General features: G+C 38.6%; 1 protein-coding gene across 5 annotated transcripts in view; it reads left to right on the plus strand.

Moving 5' to 3' along the window:
• IMMP2L (inner mitochondrial membrane peptidase subunit 2) overlaps positions 1–27,120 on the plus strand; it is a 923,412-nt gene that overhangs the window by 31,666 nt on the left and 864,626 nt on the right. For all 5 annotated transcript variants that reach the window (XM_021079089.1, XM_021079086.1, XM_021079087.1 and 2 more), the window contains one exon: positions 7,317–7,453. In XM_021079089.1, coding sequence (XP_020934748.1) covers positions 7,319–7,453 — 135 coding nt within the window. In that variant the 5' untranslated portion in view covers positions 7,317–7,318. The remainder of the gene's footprint in view (positions 1–7,316; positions 7,454–27,120) is intronic.

Genomic DNA, 27,120 nt, shown 5'->3' on the forward strand with positions numbered 1-27,120 from the left:
ATCCCTAACCCATCAAATCTTAGAACAAGATTAGGTTCAAAGCAGACTAAAACTATCACTCTGGATGTTAGGTGTCCCATTATTTAGAAGATAGGCGTTATTGGTTTTATTATATATAATGGATATCCTTATATCTGTTGTCATTTTAAAATTTGCATTTGTATTGCCATAGTTTTATTGATTTTCAGAATATTAAAATAATATTTCATAGTGAAAAAAATAAAATTTGTATGGCTAGTCCTCTTCTTTGGACATGGCTAAGGCTTTTATCTGAAGAAATACCTTTGATTGTTCTCTAATACATTACACATATATATTCAGATGCAAGTTTTATGGGTTTTTTTTCTTTTTTCTTCATACGAATGCTTACTTAAAAAAACCACACACACATATGAACATTCTCCAAGTCCAAAACACCCGTAAAGTTTTTTTCACATGATAAAATTGTGGCTCAGGAAGATGCGGTAATTTGCCCAAAGTCACATAGGTGAATCAGGTTTGACCTGTGATTTTTTTTTAAATTCCGGACACGCCAACTTTCCACTGAGTTTCCCTCTTTGCTGATGCTGCTTCTGCGGAGCCCGGCCAGCCTTACTTCTAACAGAGGGAGTGCACCTCTTCTGCTGAGGCAGAGGGGGAGGTGGGCGTAAATGCATGAGGTTTGCAAGCTGAAGGAGTCCTTCGCAGATCTCAGGAAGCCTTTGTAAATGTGCATCTCCTAGTGGATTTCTGGTGGTGGTCTCTCTATACCGGCTGTAGTACAACATGCCGCTGAAGTTCATTTGCTTTTAAATATTTCTGACTTAAAATTAAATATGTCAATTTTCACCTCTCTTCTCTTAGCATCCAGCTGCTCATCCTTCTACCAATAGAGAGTTATAATTATCTCTGTTAAAGAAGCAGTTTTAGGTCAAGATAGAGGACACTTATTCTCATTAGTCTACCTGAGTGGACTTCAGAATTGGGCTTCTTTGCCAGAAGATGATTCACTTTATGTCTAACCCTATTACATTTCTCCCCTTTATTGTTTTTGGCTAGTTTTTCTTCATTCTTTGTTTCATCTTGCCTTTTTGTCCTTTCTGAGAATTTTTGAGTGAGAAACTCTTAAATCACACACGTTACAAATAATTTGATGCTGGATTTTACCTTCTAAAGATTACCAACTCTCTATTTTTATAATATCTATTTATAATCTGAAAGGAGGATGTGGCCCTGATTTTTTTTTTTAAATTGATACCCACTGATTGCTTTCCCAGATCTACTTCCAGTGGAATCTGCATTTTTCTTGTTCATCGGTTATTTTTTTTTTTACCCTTGATTCAGTTCAGATGTATTCTAATGCCTCCTGCCTCCTAATGTACCTGCTTAGGCTGTGTCTGCAGGGTGAGGGTATTAGTACCAGGAGCTCCTAGAGAGGTACCTGGAGGAGGGTAGCCTGATCATATGTCGTCATCCACTAATTTCTTGTGATCTGGTCACAAGTCCTTTGGGAAGGAACTATGACTCAGTGTGCCTTTTTACTTTTGGTGTCTTAGCATAGTGACGAGCACAAAGTAGGCACTTAATGTAGAAAGAATGAAAATGTGGCCAAGGGTCATGCCTGCCTTGTTCTGCATTGTTTTCTCTGTCCTTAGCACAGTTACATAGTAGGTGATCAATAAATATATGTTGACAGAGTCAGGAATTGGGTATCAGGTTTACTTGGACGCTGGCTTTTATATTCTCTGATATTCATAGTTTGATGTATAGTTTGAGTTTATAAATAAAATCTTGATTTGGTTATCGAAGTGTGCAGGCTGATTTCTATGATTGAAAGGTTACATTTTACATAAGATACTGCTTTGTAATTAATTGTTTTCCTCTTACTGTCAAACTTCCCACACAATTTTTAAATAGTTTTTATAACTAGGAAGACTTGAAGTGTATTTATTCACCTGGTTGCTATGAATGAGTGGTAGATGACTTTGAATGCAGGTGTAAGAATGGTCTTAGATGAATTCATGCATGATCAAAGCATAACAAGTTGTGAGAGGAAAGAGGCATTTAGAGGGCAGAACATTATGTGGTTGAGGTCAGTATCACCAAAACACTTTTATGTGCAGGTGCTATATACCAGACAGCAAATATGATTTCAACTGAATCTGAAAGCTTATTTAAAAATATTCTGTTTATGCACTTCAGCAATAAGCCAGGTGTGCCCTACTGCTTAAGCAATAATTTTCTCAGGAGTAATGTTTTGAACCTAAACGACTTGCGTGGTTACTAGAAGAATGAGGTTACTGATAAAAATTATTCCTTTTTTTGCTGGGGATGGTTTTAGCATCACATTATTATTGCTTAAAGGACATTTTCTCTGAGGAAGCAGACACTCGGTGCTTATTAGTGTGGTAGTTTTAAACATTTAAGGTGTGAACAAAAGACCAGATCATCCTAATGATTTTTTTTTTTTTTTTTTTTTTTTTTTTTTTTTTTTGCTATTTCTTTGGGCCGCTTCTGCGGCATATGAAGGTTCCCAGGCTAGGGGTCGAATCAGAGCCGCAGCCGCCGGCCTACTCCAGAGCCACAGCAAGGCGCGATCCGAGCCGCGTCTGCAACCTACACCACAGCTCACGGCAACGCTGGATCATTAACCCACTGAGCAGGGGCAGGGACCGAACCCGCAACCTCATGGTTCCTAGTCGGATTCGTTAACCACTGCGCCACAACGGGAACTCCCTAATGATTTTTTATAGAAAAAGAAATGCATTAACTTTAACAAAATGTGAGTGTTATAAAGTTTAAACATTTTATTTGCTATGACTTGACATAGAAATATAATGTTCGTTTCTTTATATATGGCTTTAGTATTCTAATGATAGCAGCTTCTAAAAGGGTTTTATCATTATGAGGTAGAGGTGTCTTTCACAGTTCAGGTAGGACAGGACTGTGCTGAGACTTCGCTTTTGAACCTCTGAAAACAGCAACCCCTTTATTTGCAAGGTGGCTTTTATTTTTTTCCCTTTGTCTTGGGGCAGAATCTGCACACCTTGAGACTGGTACACCTCTCCCATGTTCTTTGAGAATCTCTCAGTAGAAAAAATACGTGTCCTGACTGTTGGGCAGGAGATGGTGGCAGTGCCCTGGTCGCCCGTGGGGTTGCAAGTGTGAGAAGCGAAAGGGTAGTGACTTTCTGGTCTTCATCTGTAATCGCAATGTTCTTTTACATAATCTCCATTCGTTCTGGCTGCTTCTCTGCTTCCCTGTTAAACCAGTTGTTTAATGAAAGTGAAGTCTTTTTTTTCCTTTCAACACTTAGACAAAGTCTCAAACCTAAAAAATATATTATCTCTTCTTAGTCAATAATAACCTAAGTGCTTTTCTTTTAGTATCTTCCCAAAGTTCTGGAGAAACAATTGGAAAATATATAGTAATATAGAATGTTGACCCGAGGAAGGATCCTAGAAATGGAGTCTAACCCCTTCCTTCCTTCCTATCTCTCTTTCTTTCTTTCTTTCTTTTAAAAAAATTGTAGTTGATTTACAATGTTGTGTTAGTTTCTGGTGTACAGCGAAGTGATTCAGTTACAGATACAATATTCTTTTCTATAATGGTTTATCACAAGATGTTGAATATAGTTAAGTTCCCTGTGCTATGCACTAGGACCTTGTTGTTTATTTTATATATTGTAGTTTGTATCTGCTAATCCCGAACTCCTAGTTGATCTCTTCCCTTCCTCCTTTCCCCTTTAACCATAAGTTCATTTTCTCTATCTGTGAGCCTGTTTCTCTTTCATAGATGTGTTCATTTGTGTTAAATTGTATTTTGCTTATCTCTGGAATCTAATATATGGCAGGAATGAAACTTTCCACAGAAAAGAAACTGATGGACTTGGAGAACAGACTTGTGGTTGCCATCAGGAGGGGGAGGGAGTGGGATGTAGTGGGGGTTTGGGATTAGCAGATGCAAACTATTGCGTTTGGAGTGGACAAGCAATGAGATCCTGCTGTATAGCACAGGGAACTATATCTAGTCATTGTGATGGAACATGATGGAGGATAATGTGAGAAAAATAATATATGTATCTGTGACTGGTTCACTTTGCTGTGCAGTAGAAATTGACAGAACACTAAATCAAGTATAATGGAAAAAATAAAAATTAAAAAAACCTGTATTTTAGATTCCACATATAAATGATGTCATATGGTATTTGTCTTTGTCTGACTTCCTTCACTTAGTGTGATAATCTCTAGGTCTATCCATGTTGCTGCAAATGGCATTATTTCATTCTTTTTAATGGCTGAGTGGTAGTCCACTCTATCTCTGTATCACATCTTGATCCATTCATCTGTTGATGGGCATTTAGGTTTCTTCCATGTCTTGGCTATTGTGAATGGTGCTGCTGTGAACATTGGGATATGTGTATCTTTTTGAATTAGAGTTTTATCCAGATGTATGCTCAGGAATGGATTGCTGGATCGTATTAACCCCTTTCTTTGTACAGATGAGGAAACTGAGACCGAGAAGTGAGTTGATCAAAGAGGCAGCTAGTTAGAGACAGAGCCAGAAGATGCCATCTCAGGGCCCCTGACCCTCCTTACCGTGCTCCTTCCTGGGTACTACAGTGATTGAGTGGAGTCGCAGTAGAGAGAAGAGCATATACTGGAAAAGGAGTGGAGGTGTAAAATTCTGGGAATCTGAATTTAATGCAATTTACGTTAATGTCTCCTCCCTTAATTTACATTGAACTTGTACATGCTACCTTATAACTGGGCTAGCAGCAACACCATCATATCTTAAAGCTTTCCTAGTTTCTATTCTGCTGATATCCCAAATTATTTAGTGATGGTCCATGCAAGTAGGGCACAAGGAACAGCAAAGAGAACAATTATTATATTTCCTTGGTCATATGTTTGCTACTTTTATTTTAAGAGCTACAGATGTATAGAAGCATGTTTTTCTATTTGTATTTGTCCTATTCATATATTTTTTTTGAGTCAAGTTCTCTGGTTGTCTAAACCTGTTTGATCTGATCATTAAAATATTTTTAAGCAAGTATAGATTTGTGTGTTTAAAGCCAGTTTATTAATTTCTTACAATAGTCAAGTGGTCAGATTTGTCCTAATATGAATTGTTAGCATATTTTTTTGTGTTTGAACTCAAGTGCTTACTATGGGTGAATAGGAAGATAAGAATTTCTAAGGTTTTCAAACTCTCAGGACATTTTCAAAAGCATGTAATATTTTGTCATAGCCAGCATTGGCTATAAAAGAATTGCAGTCAGTTAAATATATTGATTGCTGCATAAATAGGGAAGAATTTTACTCAATGTTTTTTGTTTTGTTTGGAGCTACAGAGAGACTGGACTGAGTAAGTTCGGTTTGTTTATTTTGATGGGAAGGAGTTTTGGACTTGCTTTACCGCATAGTATCTATGTATTAAAGTAACTTCCTAGGGCCATTTTTCTTCCTTATTTAAATGTTAGAAACCCACAGAAGTTCAAAGAAGAAAATGGTCATCATCTATATTCCTAACACTTAGAATTTACCATTCTTACTATTTTGCTAAGCCTGCTTTTTTTCTGTCTCTCTCCATAGTTTAATAATAATTCTTGACATATGGATGTTTATTAAATGATTAAAACAATGATACAAAATAATAATCTATTTAAATTTTTTTTCTTTTTTTCCTTTTTTTGCTTTTTAGGGCTGCACCTGTGGGGCATATGGAAATTCCCAGGCTAGGGGTCAAATCGGAGCTACAGCTGCTGACCTATGCTACAGCTCATGGCAATGCTGAATCCTTAACCCAGTAAGCGGGCCCAGGGATCGAACCCACATCCTCATGAATACTAGGTGGATTTTCAACCTGCCGAGCTATCCTGGTAACTCCCAGTTTAGTGAGAATTTTTAAATGATATTATACTGTATTTTTAGCTATTTATCTTTATACACCCTGCACTTAGCGTTGGTTTTTTAGCAGTCAATAAATAAGTGCTAACTGAATAAAAAATTAACATAATTAAGTTTGTATTACTCCATCCAAATTGAACTTATTTTATTTTCTTAAACACCCAAATTTTATTTTGCTCCCAAGCCTTCACACATGTTGCTACTTTTGCCGGAAGTGCCCAGGTCTCTTCTCAATTTCCATTTCCCTTGGGAGGTCTTCCCTGATCATTTTCTGATAGATAAACTTCCTTCCTCCTTCTTCCCATGCCCCAGGGACTTTCATCCTTTTCTCTTGGAAATATTTTTTAAGGGCAGTCTTCCCCGGCACATAGTAACTCCTTGGGAGCAAGGACCATGTCAGCTTTTCACTCCTGTATCTTAGACCCAACTTATGACCTTGTACTTAGTATGACTGAGTAGAAGTTTGAGGGGTTGAATTATGAGCGTGTTTTTGGTACTCTGGAAAATAATCCAAGGGAATGACAAAACCACAGTGTTTGGATAGGTCACTACTGCCTCTTCTCTTACCTCCTCTCCCTTCCTTCCCCCTTCCCCATCCTGTCAGTTTTTTTGTTGTGGTGGTGGTTTTTTTTTTCTTTTTTTTTTTTTTTGGTCTTTTTAGGGCTGCACTCGAAGCATATGGAGGTTCCCAGGCTAAGGGTTCAATCAGAGCTGTAGCTGCCAGCCTACACCACAGCCACTGCAGGATCCAAGCCGCATCTGCGACCTACACCACAGCTCATGGCAATGCTGGATCCTTAACCCACTGAGCGAGGCCAGGGATCAAACCCGCGTCCTCAGTCCTCATGGATGCTAGTCGGGTTTGTGAACCGCTGAGCCCCGACGGGAACTCCCAATCCTGCCAGTTTTAACCTCTAAAATATGTATGTTAATCTCCCCTTTCTGGCCCATCTCTACCACCACCACCGTAGTCCATCCGACCATCATCCCTTGGGCCACTAGAATAATCTGGTCTCCCTGTATCTGTCTTGTCCTGTTCGAGAAATAGAACAGACTAAAATTATAGTCTGTTATATAGAATGAATAAGTATTGTTTTGAGAAACTTTTCAATTCTTATTTGTTGTGTGTGTGTGTGTGTGTGTGTGTGTGCGTGCGTACATGTGTGTGTACTCAGTTATTGCTTTGTGAGGAGAAATTTTGTATTCAACTTTTTAAGTGGACTTGAGCTATTGAAAGGAGTTAACTTTAGTTAATGTATTTGCCTTTGGGATTTCAAGTCAGATTTATTCCAACAGTTGTGGGATGAGTGAGAAACATTGAGATGATGTTGCTTTTTCTCAACACTTATTTTTCTAGTGCTCCTTTTGTGTTTTTGTTTTCCACTCTTTTTGAGACTAATTTCATATTTGTTTTCTTTATGCTTTTAGGTATGGCACAGTCTCAAGGCTGGGTGAAAAGATACTTCAAGGCCTTTTGTAAAGGCTTCTTTGTGGCGGTGCCCGTGGCAGTAACTTTCCTGGATCAGGTTGCCTGCGTGGCAAGAGTGGAAGGAGCATCAATGCAGGTGAAAACTAATATGACTTCATTCTCTAAAGCACATGCTGCATTGTTTCTCCAGCACCAGAAATTAGATTTCTGTAAATTATCTCTATCCTGGAAATTGAAAGCTTTGAAAAGTGCTTTGAACTCATATTTTACTTTACTAAATTTCTTTACAAGGTCTTCTAATGCAGTCATATTAAATCAGAGCAGAGGTGAATAAAATTAATTATCAGATAGTTTTCTGTATCTGTAGTTTTTTTTTTTTAAAGGAATTTCAAATGGAGAGTCTAAAGAAATTTTACTAAATGGTACCATTTTTTTTGTGGCTGTGGCCTGAGATTTTTAAGTTTTTAAAATTATCCGTATTTGAATGTGATCAAATTATTAGTACAGTTGCAGGTTGGATTTGGCTCAAACTCAGTTACATAATTGTTTTATACACGCACACACACGCACACACACTTCTGATAGGTAGAAGTATCTAGAACATTGGTTTCAGATACTCTAGTGTGTTCTTTAAGCATGCTGCTGATTGAAAAGATTAAATGCAATTTACATTGAAAGAACTTTGGAGTGGAAATTTCCAAAAGTTACAAGTTACGTGCAAAGTGTTCTGGAGTAAGTTAGAGAAAACTTTATTATTCTGAAGTTGATGTTAGGCACCTAGTTGTTTAAGTAAGTTAAGGCAATTAAGAAGAATTTACATTTTGTAGTATGGTTTGTTTTCTTCTGTTATTAGCATGTACATGCATGCATTGTGCCAAATTGGTGTATCACACAAATAAGTGAAATGAATATATAAGCTTCTAAGAGCTTAAAATAATACAGAGAATAACCAGCTTACATTTTTTTTCTTTTCGTCTTAGAAATAGTTGAAGGCATTGACATCAGCTTTGAGGAGTTAGAATGAATCTGCTTTTTAAAATTGTAATTATTGTCCTAAAAATCAGGTCTCTTCCTGAGTTCTGGTGGTCAGGGAGATCCTTAGAGTGTGTGCTCTTTGGGTAAAACTGAGGTTCTAGAGCAGGGCTGGCTGAATATTTACTTCTTCCATCATTTGTGGTGGTTGGAGTCTTCTTTTGAGCAGGGGGTTCTGAGCTCAACCCTATCTCTCAGGTTCCCTCTTGGAATCACCAGCCCCAAGCACACTGGTCACTTACTGTGAATGCAAAAATACTGTATTTCAGGGGTACAGCAAATATAAGAAGAGGAATTTACAGGTGAATGGCTTTATTCCTAAATCCAGTTAGTACATTTAACGCAAACTGGGTTTCACATTTCCCTCCTCTTTTTGAGTTTCCTAGCAGCTTCATCTTAGACCCAGTTCTTAGGAAAAGTGGAACTTTCTTTGCTGAGCTTTTGAGACACATCCTTCATTTGAGATTACAGCTGCCTTCCCCATAGCAACCCAAGTTCCTTTTTGGTTCCTTTGATCTGTTTGAACCCATAAACAGATATAAATCTTTTGGTAATAAATAATCATGTGAATAATGATTTTCTCCAATTTTGTTAGTGCTGTCTTACTGTACAACTGTTACTGTCCCTGAGATGGATTTTTCCAGAACGCAAAACCTTACCATGGATCTTGTGATATTCCAGAGAATCCCATGGCAGTCATAGCGTCCCCATCTTCATGTTGTTAGCCCACTGTATACCCCCTGAATATCTATGTTCATGGTTTATGCTAAGAGGAAATTCACTAAAAACACAAGAAACCAATCCTCTTAAGGAAACAGAAAGCTTATCTCCAGCGAAGGAAGTGTTAAATAGTGTCATCCTTAATGCCAGATCTGTTGACTAAATAGTAAGTTTGTTGCCGACACAGTAAGATTTCCTGTAGTATTCCTGGACCCTACCTCAAGAAGTCAAATGTGTTAACTTGTATTTTGTTTGGTATATTATGTAGAACTTCCATGGCTACTGGTTGTAGAAACACAGCTTGAATCGACTTCCATCTACAGGGAAATTGAAAGGCTTAAGATGTACCTAGGAGGAAGGCAGGAGTACGGCAGTTGTCGGGGACAACTGGAACCAGGAACTTGAATGCTGCCAGTGTGCTCAGTCTTTTCTGTTTTCATGTCTGCTTCTGACTTCATCTTGGCTTGGTTCTCTCAGACCAGCTTTCTTCTCCATGCAGGGCACATGGCTACTGGCAGCTCTCGTGCCTTTTTAGATGCCCAGTTTCATCACTGCCTGAGAGAGATTGCTACTCATGCCTTAATTTCACCTTGAAAAATCTTGCAGAAGGACTGTGATGGATTCAGCTTCGGTCATATATCCCCATCCTTACAAATATAGATCAACTCTGGCCAGAAGTTTATTGTGCCATGAGTGGGCTAGCTTGGAACAGGTGCACACCCCTAGCTATTGGCTAGGTGGAGTGAGACAGGGACAGCAAGTATTTGAGTCACATGGTTCTGTGGGCTTTCATGGTGAGGTATGGGTGTCATTCTGAGAAGAAGAGGTAGTGCTGTTCTTGGAATAAAAGGGGAAAGGATGTTCTAGGAAGAAAGGAAAAAATATATGTTAAGGTAGGGTCTATATTTTAGGAGTTTTAGCCTACTTTTAAGAATAATAGGTAATATATTTCCACTTTCGTTACATATCACCAAATCATACTTAAAATTATTTAGGAGCAGAAGTTGCAATAAGAGATATGGTGATTAGTTAATTCAGCATATATGAAGAGATCTTTGCAACTGTACAGCCTTGATGAACTGAACCTGTTTAGACCATGGGGTTCAGCAGAATTTTTGACAGAAAATTCAAAAAAATTCTTGTCTTCAAATTTCTCTAATGATGCAAGTACTAAATAGCTGGCAGGGTGTGTGGAGATCTCTGGAAGTCCCTGAGCATCCTGCAAGTAATACACCTGCTCTTATTGACTCTGAGGTCTGCAAATTATAGCTGTGCTATGGCTGTTGGTTGATTTTTCTGTGAACAGAAGGAATATTCTGGAGGTGTAGTGATATCTTCCTTTACCAAGGCTAAAACATGTGATAAGAGAGGCAGAAAAAGCAAGAGGCGAGAGAGAAAAAAAATGTGGAAAAGAGGAAAGAAAATACCATAGATCAGTGTGTGATAGAGGATGATGGAGAGAATTATTAGGTAACTGGGACACTGAGCAGGGGCCAGGGTGGTACAAAGGACCAGTGATGAACAGATTCAAGTCAGGAAAGGGCCTCAGGCCTCTTTGTGGAACCTCCCTTGGAGTTAGTTATACCTTGAATGCTGACCCCTCTCTGTGACATGTTTGCATGTAGCTTTGTGAGGTTTGTCCCCTAGCTATCCACTGTAAATCTCAGCATTCTTTGAGGGCATCTGTGTCTCATTTTGAGGGAGTTCCTGTAGGTGAAGGTTATCCGTCTGGAGCATCATTCATTGCATAGTGCTTTAGTTCTCCTGTGTATTCAGGTAGAAAGATCATATCTAGCCATTTCTGTCATTTCACATATATGAATAATTTTGTAACTCAGAAGATCATTTTGGGATATGGGCAGTAATAAAAAGCAGTGGTACCTGTGAGCTGGAATGGAGGATCTCTTATCAAATGACTGGTATGTGCAAAACCATTTTAGGTGCCCTAGGGGTGTGGTGAGTCAAATACTGATTCTGTTTTCAAGATACTCTTGCTTTAGCAGAAGAGGCTCAAGAATTATTAATCCTCCATGATGGATACCTCTTCTGGTGAGATTTAATATAGACAATATGAAGCTGTCAGATGTTTGGCCTGTTCCTGGCATATCCGGAAGTGAAAAAAAAATGTTTGATTTAGCATACTATTTTGGAGAATGACCTGGAAATTTTAATTTGATGCAGAGGGGTACCAGAAAAATATTATCTCGAGCCCTTTTATTGTTGGCCCATGTATTAACATTTACTGTGACAACAGAGAGATTTCAGCAGTTTACATAGCACATCTTTAATCCTTGCTCATGGGTCTGCAGACTCTAGACTAAGCGTTAGGTTCAATCTGCTTCCTGTCTCTCCTTGCAGGGCCTCTGCTAAAGGAGCAGTGACTGCCTGGGGCTTGCTTTTCTCATGAGCAGGACACAGAGAATGAGTAGAAACACTCAGAACATCTTAAAGCCTCAGTTCAGAACTTCCAACCTTCTGGTCCACATTCCTTTTGTCAAAACAAGTCACACAGCAAAGTCCAAAGCAGTTAGATTGGAAATGTATTCTACCCACAGGAAAGTCATGGCAAAGGTGGGGAGGGAGGGGAGAATTGTGCAAAGGTGAGTTTATCTACTACAGCCACTAGGACTCCAAGGACACATGATTTCAGAGATCATCTAAAAAGTTGTACTTACCTTTGACTCTGCCTAGGATGACCCCAGTCTTTGTAGTCCAAGTCTGACAAAATTGGAATAGATTGAAATTCTGAGTCACTGAATTCTGGAATTGATTGATCCATTTTAGGTTGGAAATAGCCCAGGGCCAATTAGATCGTCACTTTAGAGTGGCTTTTTTAAAAGGTCATGCTGCAATGTGTAGATATGTTATTTGAGAAAAATGCAATAATTGAAAGTTTGAATTTCATTAAATGGACATATAATACCACTCCTTTGGCGTTTATTGAATAAATACTATTACAGCCCTGGAAATTCCCTTTGAGTAACAAATTTTGCATTAGAGATCTCTCTCTCTCTCTCTTTTTTTTTTTTTTTGTTCTTTAAAAAATTCTGTTACCTTGAGATATAATAGGAGAAGCTCATTTTCAAGATTCCCTATTATAAGAAAGAATTCTCTACTTTTAAAAGTCAGTGGTTCTTTTTTTAAGGTTAGGTTTTCCATAGTAATTTACATTTCACTAGGTATCTGATTAGAAGGATGGAGTCATGGGAAGTCACAGCTAGTTGAAGCTAAGTCAAAAATGTAAGTAAAACTAATGACATAATTCAGTGACAAATAGGATTCAGTTTATGAAACACTTGATTTGTTATCCATTTAAACAGGTACATCCCTTTAATTGAATGAAATGTACCTTTAGTAATGCTCTGCACACAAGGAGCACTAGCAGAAATTGTTGGTTAATGATTATTCATACTGACCTATTCCCCTCTCATGCACATGAATCATTTCTACTGGTTGCTGAAAGGTTACTCTGAAAGTAGATGCACTTTTTTTTTTTTTTTTTTTAAAGCACTACCACATTACTCAACATTAATTTAACTCAGGCAACGAAGACTGATATCGAATACAGTTGAAACTATGGAGGGAATTTATGTCGCTGAGATGCAATTATTCAATTAGAAGTTCAATTGCTTACAGAGGCTTTTCGACTAAAAAGGTGCCCTAGGAATAGTTTAATGACCTCACACCAAAGTTTCAGATTTTATTTGAGTGAGAGTGCCTGCAGCTGGGTCACTGGTTCTTATAAAAGGTGTATGCCTCCCAAAATTAAAATTAAGATTTAAGACTTAGAAAAAAGAAATAATTTCAAGTGTCCTTGTCCTGTATTTGTTGCTGTTGCCACTTAATTTTGTATATAGTATGCCATGTTCCTCTTTCCATGTTGCATAGCCAGAGGGGAAAATACTTGAGAACATTACTACCCAATACTGTCTCTCTAGCTGAGACTTCAGAGAAAGATTTATGCAGAATCGATAAGAACATTGGAGAATGTGAGGGAAAATAGAGTCTGATCAGCACTGAGGTCTCTATTCATCAACAGCACACATTCATTGGTTCAAAACCATCTTGACTTTCAGCAACCTACAAATGATCCTGAAGAAACTGGTTTGTAATAAACCTCTTTTGACTTCTACTTGGCTCTTTGTAGTCATTATCTTGTTCCCTGCTGAGTTTAAAATGAAAAGTTCTGTCAAAAAAAGCAAGCAAAGAGGCTGATGCTCTTTCTCTCTTTCTGTCACATTATTTATTTTATTTTATTAAGAAAATTTTAAACCCATGATGGGCTTACTATACAATAGTTATGATTGGGTGCAACTATTATTTTGACCTTCTGAGAAGCCAGATGCAAATACTCTCAAGAAAAGAGACGTGTTGTCATTTATGTACCAGGGTTTAAGGTGGAGTTTGGGAGCTTTATGTTACCTGCTGAATTTGCACTTCCGAGATGCTGTGAACCACCTGGGCACACATTTCCTCTGATGCTGACTGCTCTCTGCTCTTATTCCCCTAGGTTGGCTGGGGCTCTACTTGAGGGAAGCCGGGACTTAATGTTGGAAGGCTTTACTGGCTTAGGCATGTACTTTCTTCCCAAATTACTTTTGGCTCAAAACTCTTACCTGAGGTTTTCACCCCTTAGGATATTATGCATTTTTATGTCGTTCTGCAACTTGTCATTAATGGAGAATTCAAATAGATCAGTTTGTATTTATAGCAAGAAACATATGTGATACCGAAGCAGTTGGTGAGTGATAACTTTATAATGACGCTTCTTGGATTTTCTTCATGTCCCAGGATAGGAAAACAGTATGCTTCTGGTACGTAGCCAGGGTTATATCTGTTATTTAAACACTGACGTCATAACACTCTTTCGCTCCCTTTTTAAATGCTAGGTAATTTTAAACTTACAGAAAAGTTCTAAGAGGAGTCCAGGCAACTTCCAGGTGTCCTCTACTGAGATTCACCAGTTTCTCAAGCATTTGCCGCCGTTGTTTTCTCCGCTTCCTCTTTCTCTTTCCTTTCCTCTTCTTCCGTTTATAACATATAAGATATAGCGACCTCTAATGTATAATAGGTATGTTTCTATGTGCATATGCTCACTTGTACGTGTGAGTATGTATACCCACAAGCGTTATTGCACCAGTTGAGAGTAGGGTGCCTGCACCCTTCCCCTCTAACAGTACCTCTGTATACTCTGCTGATTGGTGTATTCATGCTTTTCTTTTACAGACTTTCAAATTCAATACTTTATTCAGGCTCATAGGTATAGAACTTTTGGGACATTAAGACGTATTTATTCAGGTTCTAAACTTCGTATTTGCAAAAACTGAGGCCAGACATTTGAGACAATTGACCTAAATTCACACAGCCATTCCATTTTACAAGTGGCTTGAACCAACTCTGATAATGTGTTCCATTTTTACTAAATCATGACAAATGAAAGTTGTGCCGTATCACAGTGCTCTCATGTCTCCTTAAGGTATTCCTGCTCACAGAGATACTTTGTTCCATTTTGGTTTTGTTGATTGAATGATGTAATCAGTAAGTTATTTAATTGGGATGTCGTTTATAGTATATTTGGCATTTAAACAAAGATAGACATTAAGCTTATAAGTGGGAGATGAAAGATTTTAAACTTTGAAACTCAGGTTGATGGAAGATACCCTGTTCTACCCTAAAGATTACAGATTTTCTCAGAAGGAGTTAGACTTCCGTTTCTGGAAATGTGGCAGAGTAGACCTCTTGAAAATATCCCCAATGCGGAACTCATTAAAAAGTAGAAATACAACATTAGAAATCTTTAAAAATGCATAGCGACATTGCAGGAAGGTAAAGGAAATGATCAGAGGCTGCAGATAAGGGGGTACAATTCCAGAGAAGTAAGTGTGCGTTAAAATAAGCAGCTGTCCCATGGGCATTTGTCAGTTCCTGGGAAGTTTAATGGCCACATGGGGATCAGAAGAAAAGGCCCTGGGCTCATTCAAGGTAGAGAGTTGGAATAGAAGTTCTGAGTAAATTTGGGCCCATGGAAGAGACACATTTTTAGGGAATAGGTACACTGAAAACAAAACATTCTAAGCAAAAAGTTGTCTAGGCTCTGAGTACAGGGAAAAGCCCTAATGTGGGATTAGGGTTTAAATTCACATTCCCTGTAACTGAACAACCCTAAACAAAGATATTAATTTACAGTGGACTGGGCTTTAAGGCAACCTCAGGCACTTGGCAGAAGCTATCTCCAGCCTTCCTGGGCACGTGCAGTTTGATGCACATGATCTTACAGTAAAAGATATCACACAAGGAAGTGAGGACTGTGAGGGAGGGTGTTACCGAACAGCCTGTAGTAGGATCAGACCTTAAAGACTAAAGTCTTTAAGCATTAGAACTGTCAGCTGTAAGGGTTGTATGTTTAAAGGAATTAAAGAGGAAACTGAAAGTATGAGAAAGCAACAAAAGATTAAAGTGGTCAAGCAAAGTGCCATTGCTTTTTTTAAAATCACTTGTGCTTTATTTATTTATTTTGTCTTTTTGCCTTTTGTAGGGCCGCTCCCTCGGCATGTGGAGGTTCCCAGGCTAGGGGCCCAATAGGAGTTGTAGCTGCCGGCCTACACCAGAGCCACGGCAACGCCAGATCCAAGCTGCTTCTGCGACCTACACCACAGCTCACTGCAACGCCGGATCCTTAACCTACTGAGCAAGGCCAGGGATCGAACCCACAACCTCATGGTTCCTAGTCGGATTCGTTAACCACTGAGCCACGACGGGAACTCCGATCACTTGTGCTTTAATAGATTTTTTAAGATATAAAAATGGTATTGTGGTCAGGATAAAAAAATCCTTCCAAACTATGAATCTTATAAAATTTGCAATGAAATATCTATTAAATACCTGAGATTTACTTTAAAATGGATGAGGAAAAGTGGGGTGGGATTATAAATGAAACAAGATTGGCCATGAGTTCATAATTGTTGAATATAGATGATTGGATAACAAGGTGGTTCATTATACTGTTCTGTCTACTTTTTATAACATAAGTGGATTGAGGTATAATTTATGTACCTTTGGATTTACCCATTCTGAGTGAGTTAATGATTTTTAATAAATTTATAAAGTTGTAAAGTTGTACAGTCATCACTTTTTAGAGCATTTCCAAGATCCCTCATGCCTGTTTGAAGTTAATTTTTGCTTCCACCTTGCCTCAGGCAACCACAGATCTGCTCTGTATACAGATTTGCCTTTTCTGGACATTTCCTGTAAACAGAACAAAACAATATGTGGTGTTTATATGTATTGTACCATATATCAATTGTTTGTATGGTTTTATTGCTGAATAGTTTTGCATTGTATGAATGCACCATCTTTTGTTTCTCTTTTCACGAGGTGATAAACATTTAGGTTGTTTCTGCGTTTCCATTCTTGTGCATGATGCTGCTGTGGATATTTGTGTATTGGTTTCTGTGTAAACATGCTTTCATTTCTCTTGGGCGGATACATAGGATGGAATTGCTTGGTCGTGTGGTACATTTATGTTTAAATTGTAAAGAAATTGCCAAGCTCACACTTGGGTAGGAGAAAGTGGGCTGATAGCATGACACGCTCATTCTGCCTCTTTGTTGCTGGTTCATGGGACATGAAGGGGCCCTGTCCAGTCTCCCTGCTGTGGGTGAAGCTCCAAGTCCAGCTCCCCGCTCAGCCCACTCACACTGTGGTGTTGGGCCACTTGTTTTCTTTCATGTTTGGGTAGATTAGGACCGGTGTTATAAAAAAGGGATTTTGTGGAGTTCCTGCCATGGTTCAGTGGAAATGAGTCTGACTGTTATCCATGAAGATGTGGGTTCCATCCCTGGCCTCCCTCAGTGGGTAAAGGATCTGGTGTTACCTCGAGCTACGGTGTAGGTCGCAGACATCGCTTGAATCCAGTGCTGCTATGGCTGTGGTGTAGGCCGGTGGCTGTAACTCCAATTCGACCCCTAGCCTGGGAACCTCCGTATGCCTCAGGTGTTGCCCTTAAAAAAAAAAAAAAAAAAAAAAAAAAAGAAAGTGGTTTTCCTTACACCTGGCTACCCTTTCCCTGGTCTTCTCTTTAGAAAGGAGGCTCCTGTGGTGGCGTTGTTGTCCTGCCTGTTGGTGGTTCCTGGCTGCAGGGCTCTCCAGCATCTCATCTAGGATGCACAGGAGGGAGCCAAAGGGAAACCCAGGGAACTCGTCACCGTATCATTCTTCTACCTTTGAAGGTCTAACCTACTTTTGAGGGTCCACCTTTCAGAGTTTTCCTGTATTCATTGATTATGTCTGGGATGTTGTCGTTGTGAGAGAGGGCTAGCAATGAACGCAGCTACGTCATTTTGCTCCTAGACTGGATTATTTTTCACCTTTCCTCGTGGTCACATGTGACTGAGTTCTGGCCAAGGAAAAAAAGACCAGAATAGTGAGGTGTCGTTTCCAGGCCCGACCATAAGAGCCTTCTTTGGGATCCATACTCTCTTCTGTCTGCTGACCGGATGCAGAGGATCCGCTTGAGGACTCAGAGGCTGCAGGAATTGATGGAGCTGCAAGATTGGAAGAATATGGGATTCTGAATGACTGTGTGTAGTAAATCCACTCACGATTGTGTTATACATTGAGTTTGCAAGATTCTTTTTATAGGCAGTTAGCCTAGTTTGGCTATATAATAGGACTTAAAACTATACCTTTTCCTCTCTGCTTTTTCTTATCTTACACTTCTTTTAAGGCCAAATCCAAGTCGTTTTTTCTTCATACAACCTTCCTAATTCCATCATTCACTTATTTGAAATCCTACAGCACTGTACATTTAACTAATGATTATAAATTCTTTTGCATTGTCCTCTAGTCATCTTAACTATAAGTTATTACTAGCTACTTTATGAGCTTCTAAAAGAAAGAGACCACGTTCCTCTCACCTACCTGTTTAGGGGATGCTGAATAAATGAATATTAAATTTGTTCTTTGAAGCCTTGAAGTGCCTGAATAATTAAACCCTGCAGAAATATGATAAAATGAAATTATCATCATTAAAAATTTTTTTCCTTTGACTTTGAGGGTGTTTCTGCACTTTTCACCTGAAAAACTTTTAGATCCTTGATGAATCCATCATATTCTTTATAGCAGAAATTTCCAAACCTTTTTGCTCATGACTCATATTAAATAATATAGTTTTTCATTGCACACATAGACACACGACTGAAACAAAAGTTTCATGTAACAGTACTTAAACCATAATTACCATCATTATGTGCAATGCCCTCTGATATTTTCTATTCTGGTTGCAAGCCATTAAATTGATTCTATGACTCACTCATTGGTCATGACCTGTAATATGAAAAATGTTGCTTTACTGCTAGAGGGAGGCTTGCAAGGATGAAGCTGTTCAAATTGAGCTATAGCTAAAGGAGAGGAGCATGTTAGCTCTTGATTCTGAAATTTTAAATGTGGACTTGTCCTCACTGCTTCAGGCAGTAAATGTAACACAAAGGGTAAGGAGGCCCATGGTGTGAGAAAGCACCCCCCCCCCCCGCCTTTTTTACCTGATCTTTTTGTCTTTTTAGGGCTGCACTTGAGACCCATGGGAGTTCCCAGGCTAGGGGTCCAACTGGAGCTATAGCTGCTGGCTTACTCCAGAGCCACAGCAATGCGGGATCCAAACCGCATCTGCCACCTACACAACAGCTCACGCCAGATCCTTAACCCACTGAGCAAGGCCAGGGATCGAACCTGCCTCCTCATGGATGCTAGTCAAGTTCCATAACTGCTGAGCCACAACGGGAACTCTGAGAAAGCCCTTTTGCAGTTAGTGTGGTCCTGGGCCTATTTTATTATTATCACTTGGGTACCTGAGCCCCATTTTGGATCTATGATTTAGAATCATCACTAGGACCTGGGAATTGGGAATTGTGATAAGTTTGAGAATGCCTTTTTATTTATTTATTTAGAACTCCGGCTCTTGGGTAGGGCAAATTTTAGGGGAATTTTCCAAACATGGGAACTGCCTCGTTTAAAAAATCCTTATTGTCTTGGAGTTTCCACTGTGGCTCAGCAGTTAGCGAACCCGACCGGCATCCATGAGGTCGCAGGTTCCATTCCTGGCCTTGCTCAGTGGGTTAAGGATCTGGCGTTGCCTTGAGCTGTGGTGTAGGTCACAGACATGGCTTGGATCCCAAGTTGCTGTGGATGTGGCATAGGTGGGCAGCTACACATGTGATTGGAGCCCTAGCCTGGGAACCTCCATATGCTGTGGAAGCATCCCTAAAAAGACCGAAAAAAAAAAAACAAAAAAAAAACCCTTGTTGCCTTGGTTTGTTAAGTTCTTGAATGCTAATTCTTAGTAGTTTTAAGAATATATTTTTTCTTTTCCACTCTTTTGTCAGATTATTCACCATCTATTTCTACTAGTTTTAGCTTCTTGTTTCTAATCTCATACCAAGTTATATCAATTTATAATACTTTCAATTTTGATTTTTACTAGTTTATAAATTTTGTTTTATTTCTTCTTCCTAATTTTAATTTTATATTACCTTTCTCCTTTATTAAAATTTCAAAAATGTCTGCAACCTACACCACAGCTCATGGCAACGCCGGATCATTAACCCACTGAGCAAGGGCAGGGACCGAACCCGCAACCTCATGGTTCCTAGTCGGATTCGTTAACCACTGCGCCACGACGGGAACTCCTGTCTGCAGTTTTTAAAATGACCAGTAGGAAGCATAGAATGTCTGCAGAGAGAATGGCCCATTCACTTAGCATGGGAGACTTGTAGATTTTTATGGGAATGGCTCCTCAATGAATCTTACTTCCCTCACTGATTTGTATAGTCCCCCCACCCCCTCCTCGTTGATTCTGGCCATGCGACTTGCTTTAGCCATGAGGCATCAGCAGGTGTCATTCAGGTGGAACCTTGGTAAGTACTTTTGACCTAGGCACAAGCGAGAAACTCAGGCTATCCTGCTAGAGAGGACACTGGAGGACAAATGAGACATTCTAGGCAACAAACAGCAGGTAAATCCCTGATGTATGATGAGGGCCATTTTGGAATTTCCAGCCCCACTTGAATTCCAGGTGACTGCAGCCACATGAGTGACCCTAGGAGAGAGCAGAAGAGGATCTGCCCCACTGAATGGAGCCCAAACGGCAGGATCATGATCAAATAAATGGTTGTTCTTTTAAGACACAGTGTTGGAATGGTTTTTATGAAGCATAGGTAACTGAAACAAAAATTAGTATTTTTAGTGAGGTGCTGCTGTAACAAAATGTTAAAACGTGTAGCATTGGTTTTGGGACTGAGTGGCAGTTGGGGCCAGAAAAATGGTGAAGAGATTGTTGGTAAAGGCTGGAAAAATGACAAGCAACTGTTAATGGAAGCTAGAAAGGTGGTGAGGAAACTGTTTTTGGAGGTTGAAATGACGGTGACCCATTTTTATAGAATGAAACAATTTTATAAAATGTCACTTGCAGAAGCTTAGAATCCAGAGGATATATGTACTGAATTTATGGATCTGACTAAAGATCCAGGTAGAATATTGAAATTGTCAATTGGCTTCTGAGAGCTTTGTATAAGGTATGGGAAGAGTGAGGCCAGGGATCAAACTCACATCCTCACAGACACTATGTCGGGTTCCTGAGCCACCACGGGAACTCTCCTTATTCAGTTTTATGAGGAAGTAAAATATTTGTCAGCATATAGATGTATCTATGTATCTTGGTGTCAGTACATAGGTTATCCATGTAACTGGCTTAGATCACATACAGTAATCTCTCTTCTTGATAATATGTAGAAATGTTTATATCAATATTTCATTAATCGTACATCATGTTTCTCCTTATGATTAATTAGAGTTAGAAATTTGAATAGCTGTCTCCATATTTACTTTCTTAGCAGGGAAACAACATACATACATTTAATGGTAGTGTTTTATAATTATTGCATTATTGTGTTGAACCAGAAAGATTGCAGGTTTTAACCTTGCTATCTCGTTACAGTGATCTGAATAAGGGGGGAGCTTAAACACTAAAGAATTTGTTAAAAAAGAAAGGAAACTTCAAAAATATTTGTAATGAGCGCATATAATAATCAAGTGCTTTTTTTCCTTTAAAAAAATCATTATTTCCTTCTTAATCTAAAGCATTGCATTTTGATTAGAGAAAACTTAGAAAATACAGAAAAATACACAAAATAAAAATGATCTATACTGGCTTCCAGAATTATTTTTAAGACATTATTGTATAGGGAGTTCCTGTTGTGGCTCAGTGGTTTACAAACGTGACCAGTATCCAGGAGGATGTGGGTTCGATCCCTGGCCTTGTTCAGTAGGTTAAGGATCCGGCATTGCCATGAGCTGTGGTATAGGCTGCAGACACAGCTTGGATCCTCCGTTGCTATGGCCTAGGCCGGCAGCCACAGCTCTGATTTAATCCCTTGACTAGAACTTTCATATGCGTCAGGTATGGCTCTAAAAAGCAAAAAACAAAACAAAACAAAAAGATGTTATTGCATAATGCTAATAGTTAAAAAGAATGGAATGATCAGTGTGTTCCAGGCATTATAGTATTCACTTTAAATATAATAATTTATTTACTATCCCTGGAAATCCTATCACGAAGGTACTCTTACTAACCCATTTTACAGATGAAGAAACAGGAGCAGAGAGATTAATTTGTTGACAATTACTCAGATTGAAACCCAAGCTTTTGACTTCAAAGTTTGCACTTCTAAACCATTATAAATTCTTATCCCTTTCTGCAGTTTTCTTCTCTCCTTCCCTCCTTCCCTCTTTCCCTTCCCTTTCTAAAATGGTTCATACCAATTTGTTTTTTCCATTTAATCACATTTTTACTTAATTTCTTTTGCTAAACATATCTAAATATCCTTAAATATTTCTCTGCAATATGATATTTAATAGCTCTGGTATCCATGTATCATATGGTTTAACCATTATTATTTTAATCGGTTTTTGTTATTGGCATTTAGGTTAGTTTAATTATTCACTTATTGTAAATAATATATGATGAACATCCTTGTACATATTTTTGATTATTTCCTTAGGATAACTTTCTAAATATGACATTTCCAGGCCTAAGGATAAGACCACTTTAAAGACTTTAGATACATTTTGGAAAATTACCTTTCAGATAGTCTGTAAAGATATTTCTTTGTACAAGCAACATATGCAAGTGCCCGTAAAACTTTGATGTGTCCTTCTATAAAATTAGAAAATACAATTTAAAGATTAGGAGGATGAAAAGTTAACAGCTCACTATTTTTCCATGTTAAAATGGTATATATCCATTTAAAATTGTATTAATACAGCTTCAGAGACTTGCTTTTTAAAGAAAAATTAAGAAATTTGGTATCTACAGAAATACAGGTTATTTTTATGTGAATAAAATTTAATGGAGAAATATCAAAAGGATAAGGAAAATATTCACCTCAATTTAAAGTGAATATTTTTTAAAAGACTCTTAAATCTTTAAAAGGCTCTTAAATAAATGTGATTTTATTCATATCTAGAGTTTCAAGGGTGAGGAATCCTATTGCCTGGCACAATGCCTGGCAGAGTTGGAATTCAGTAGTTTTTCAATGATGAAGGAATTAATGAGTGAAAGAAAGCATGAAGGAATTTTTATAATTTCACCTCCTTAACCAAGTCATCCTATGTTATCTTTTAAGTTGGATGTATAAAAATACATGTCTGTTCCAACTCATGTGGAATCTGTCCAAAGCCTACATATTTGAGCAGAGAGGCTGCCAGAATTATCTGGTCCAGGTGGGGTCTAGGCCAGAGCTCTAAAGTAACAGAGTGAAAGGGGGTTTCATTTTGTTTTTCTTTTCCTTTTCCTTTTTCTTTTCTTTTATTTTTCTTTTCTTTTTTCTTTCTTTCTTTTTTTTATATAATTTTTTTTATTTTCCCACTGTACAGCAAGGGGGTCAGGTTATCCTTACATGTATACATTACAATTACATTTTTTCCCCCACCCTTTCTTCTGTTGCAACATGAGTATCTAGACAAAGTTCTCAATGCTATTCAGCAGGATCTCCTTGTAAATCTATTCTAAGTTGTGTCTGATAAGCCCAAACTCCCCGATCCCTCCCACTCCCTCCCCCTCCCATCAGGCAGCCACAAGTCTCTTCTCCAAGTCCATGATTTTCTTTTCTGAGGAGATGTTCATTTGTGCTGGATATTAGATTTCAGTTATAAGTGATATCATATGGTATTTGTCTTTGTCTTTCTGGCTCATTTCACTCAGGATGAAATTCTCTAGTTCCATCCATGTTGCTGCAAATGGCATGATGTCATCCTTGTTTATGGCTGAGTAGTATTCCATTGTGTATATATACCACCTCTTCCGAATCCAATCCTCTGTCGATGGACATTTGGGTTGTTTCCACGTCCTGGCTATTGTGAATAGTGCTGCAATGAACATGCGGGTGCACGTGTCTCTTTTAAGTAGAGTTTTGTCCGGATAGGTGCCCAAGAGTGGGATTGTGGGGTCATATGGAAGTTCTATGTATAGATTTCTAAGGTATCTCCAAACTGTTCTCCATAGTGGCTGTACCAGTTTCCATTCCCACCAACAGTGCAGGAGAGTTCCCTTTTCTCCACAGCCCCTCCAGCACTTGTTATTTGTGGATTTATTAATGATGGCCATTCTGACTGGTGTGAAGTGATATTCTTTTTTCTTTCTTTTCCTTTCTTCCTGCCTGCCTGCCTGCCTTCCTGCCTTCCTTCCTTCCTTCCTTTTAGGGCCACACTTGTGGCACATGGAAGTTCCCAGGCTAGGGGTCAAATCGGAGTTGTAGCTGCCGGCCTCTGCCACAGCCACAACTACACCAGATCTGATCTGCTTCTGTGCCCTACACCACAGCTTACCACAATGCTGGATCCTTAACCCAGTGAGCGGGGCCAGGGATCCAACCCGGGTCCTCATGGATGCTAGTCAGGTTCCTTAACTGCTGAGCCATGATGGGAACCCCCCTGAAGGGGGGTTTCTAGTGGGGACTTTAGAATATCACCAGATGCTCCTTTGGGGAGCCTCTGAAATTTGAAACAGGTTTGAAGAGCCCATTACTCTGTAGTTATTAATAGAGTGTCAGATATACCTAGGATTTAATAAGTATAAATTTCCTGACATGCTTTATAATTTGGATTTCTTCCTTCTAGCTCTCAAATGACTCTAGGTTTCAGTTACCTTGCCAGGTTAAGGGCCCTGAGGTCAAAAGTTTGAATACGTTTTGAATTAGATGGATTGTCATTGTAGGGGGAGGGTCAGGTATTAAGGGGTATGAGTAGTAAGTACCCTTTACTTGGAAAGAATGCTCCGTTTCTAACTTAAAGCTTCATGCACACTTGGGTATAGTGTAGTCCATTTTACAATGCACGCCCAGTAATACAAATCTGAGAACTCTTAGAAACCATGCAAACAGTACAGACCTCTGAGTAGCAAGAGAAGGAAGATAGCTTTTTAGACCAGGTTCTTTCAAAACTATGTCATCTAATAATAACGATGATGATGATTCTGTAATCAGACTCTACATTTATTTATTTATTTATTTATTTATTTATTTGGCTTTTTGCTATTTCTTTGGGCCGCTCCTGCGGCATATGGAGGTTCCCAGGCTAGGGGTCCAATCGGAGCTGTAGCCGCCAGCCTACGCCAGAGCCATAGCAACTCGGGATCTGAGCCGTGTCTGCAACCTACACCACAGCTCACGACAATGCCAGATCCTTAACCCACTGAGGAAGGGCAGGGACCGAACCTGAAACCTCATGTTTCGTTAACCACTGCGCCACGACGGCAACTCCCTCTACATTTATTTTAATTGTACTCCATGCTTCCTGGCCAGGGCTACAGTGTTAGAAAGTTGAAAACAAAGTGCTATTGCACCTTCTCTTACTGTAATAGCTCCTCCCCCATTATTTCTCTAAAATAACGGTTCTTAAAAAAAAAGTCTGAGGGTTACTGTTGATTTCTCATGGCTGCCACTGGGGGACATCTCATTGAAAAACACAAAATACTACTTAAACATTTTAGATAGAATATAATCAGGGTGGGTGGTACTCTTTATAAGTCTGAAAATGTTGACAGCACTGCTCGCAAAGTGAGGTTAAAACCAGGCTTTGTTGGTAGACTATAGTTAGTGAATTATGGCTATGGACTTTTTTTTTTTTTTTAATTAAAAAGCGAATGAGAAAATAAGTGAATAAGAAATTTATAGGAAAAAATCAAAACCAGAGTAATGTCATTTACTGATGGATGACTGGGCTAAATCTTAGAAGGTGAGAAATCTATCATGTCTCTGTTTAATTCTCTAGGGGAGTTTTGTTTTCCTAAATCAAGACATAAATTTCTCCAGAACTGTCATATGATTTGAACTTAGACACAAGCTGAGAATTCAGATACCTTGACAATAATGTTTGTTTGTAGGAGGAATAAAAATCCTTCAGCATAGTCTTTGATTAGAGAGAACATTAAAGCTCAACTTCTGTTATATTTGTTTCAAAAGTAGGTTTGATATCTGCTATTTCAGATATATTTATATATCAAGCTGTAACATAATTTATTAACATCTGTTGAAATCTCCCGGCTTATATTCTCTTTCTTAGAATGGATGATATAGTGCTTAGGTCAGAGCAAAGCTTGTAACTTATTTTTAATGTAACTTAAAATTTTTCAAAAAAAAATAACGAAAAAGAAAATTGTAATCTCATCAACCAGAGATAAGAACTTAGATTTTTAATATGTACTTTATATATGTGTGTATATGCATGTATTTTTAAAAATGAACATTAAGAACATCATGGGCATAATGTTTCTCTAGAAGATATTTTTAAGTAGTTGTGCATGTTGATTTTTTTTTCTGGGTTAAGTCCTAAAGGCAGAACAATACAGATCCAAAATAATAGAATGCTTACTTTACTTGCTTAGATGAAATGAATAGTGCACCAAGAATTTAGCAATGGAGGGAGGGTAATATTTTGAGCGTGAAGACTTCCAGTTTAGTTTAGGGATACCTCAGAGGTATTGCAGATTTGGTTCCAAACCACCAAAATAAAGTAAATAGCACAATAAAGCAAATCACATAAAGCTTTTGTTTCCCAGTGTATATAAAAGTCATATTTACATTATACTTTTGTAGTCTAGTAAATGTGCAGTAGTATTATATCTAGAAATAACAAAAAAATATATTGCTAAAAATTGCTAACCAGCATCTGAGTGTTCAGTGAGTCATCGTCTTTTTCCTGGGTTGTGCCTCACTGTTGATGGTTGCTGACTGAAGAGGGTGGTGGTTGCTGAAGGTTGGGGCTGCTGTGGCAGTTTCTTTTCTCTCTCTCTCTCCCTCTTTTTTTTTTTTTTTTTTTTTGGCCCCACCCCAGGCATATGGAAGTTCCTGGGCCAGGCATCAAATTTGCACCTGAGCCATTAGCAGTGACAATGCCAGATCCTTAACCCACTGAGATCTAAGAGAACGCCATGGCAGTTTCTTAAAATGGAATAAAATGAAGTTTGCCTCACCAATTTACTCTTCTTTTCATGAACAAGATCTCTGTAGCCTGCAGTGCCATTTGATAACCGTAGAACCTCTTTCAAAGTTGGAGTCAAACCCTGCCCCTTCTTTGTCAACCAAGTTTATGTAATATTCCGAATCCTCTGTTGTCATTTCAGCAGTCATCTGTACTAGGAGTAAATTCCATCTCAAGAAACCACTTTCTTTGCTCAGTGAGAAATAGCTCCTTATCCTTTAGTGTTGCTGTGAATTGTAGCAATTCAGTCACACCTTCAGGCTCCACCTCTAATTCTGGTTCTCTTCCTATTTCCACCATATCTGCAGTTACTTCCTCCACTGAGGTTTTCTACCCTCGAAGTTAGCCATGAGGGTTAGAATCAATTTCTTCCAAGATTCTGTTAATGTTGATATTTTGACCTCTTCTCACGAATTGCTAATGTTCTTAATGGTATCTAGAATGGTGAATCCTTTCCAGAAGGTTTTTGATTTACTTTGCCCTGATCCATTAGAGAAATTGCTAACTATGGCAACTATAGCC

Source organism: Sus scrofa, chromosome 18 (genome assembly GCF_000003025.6).
Source record: "Sus scrofa isolate TJ Tabasco breed Duroc chromosome 18, Sscrofa11.1, whole genome shotgun sequence".
In the NCBI taxonomy this organism is placed as follows: Eukaryota; Metazoa; Chordata; class Mammalia; order Artiodactyla; family Suidae; genus Sus; species Sus scrofa.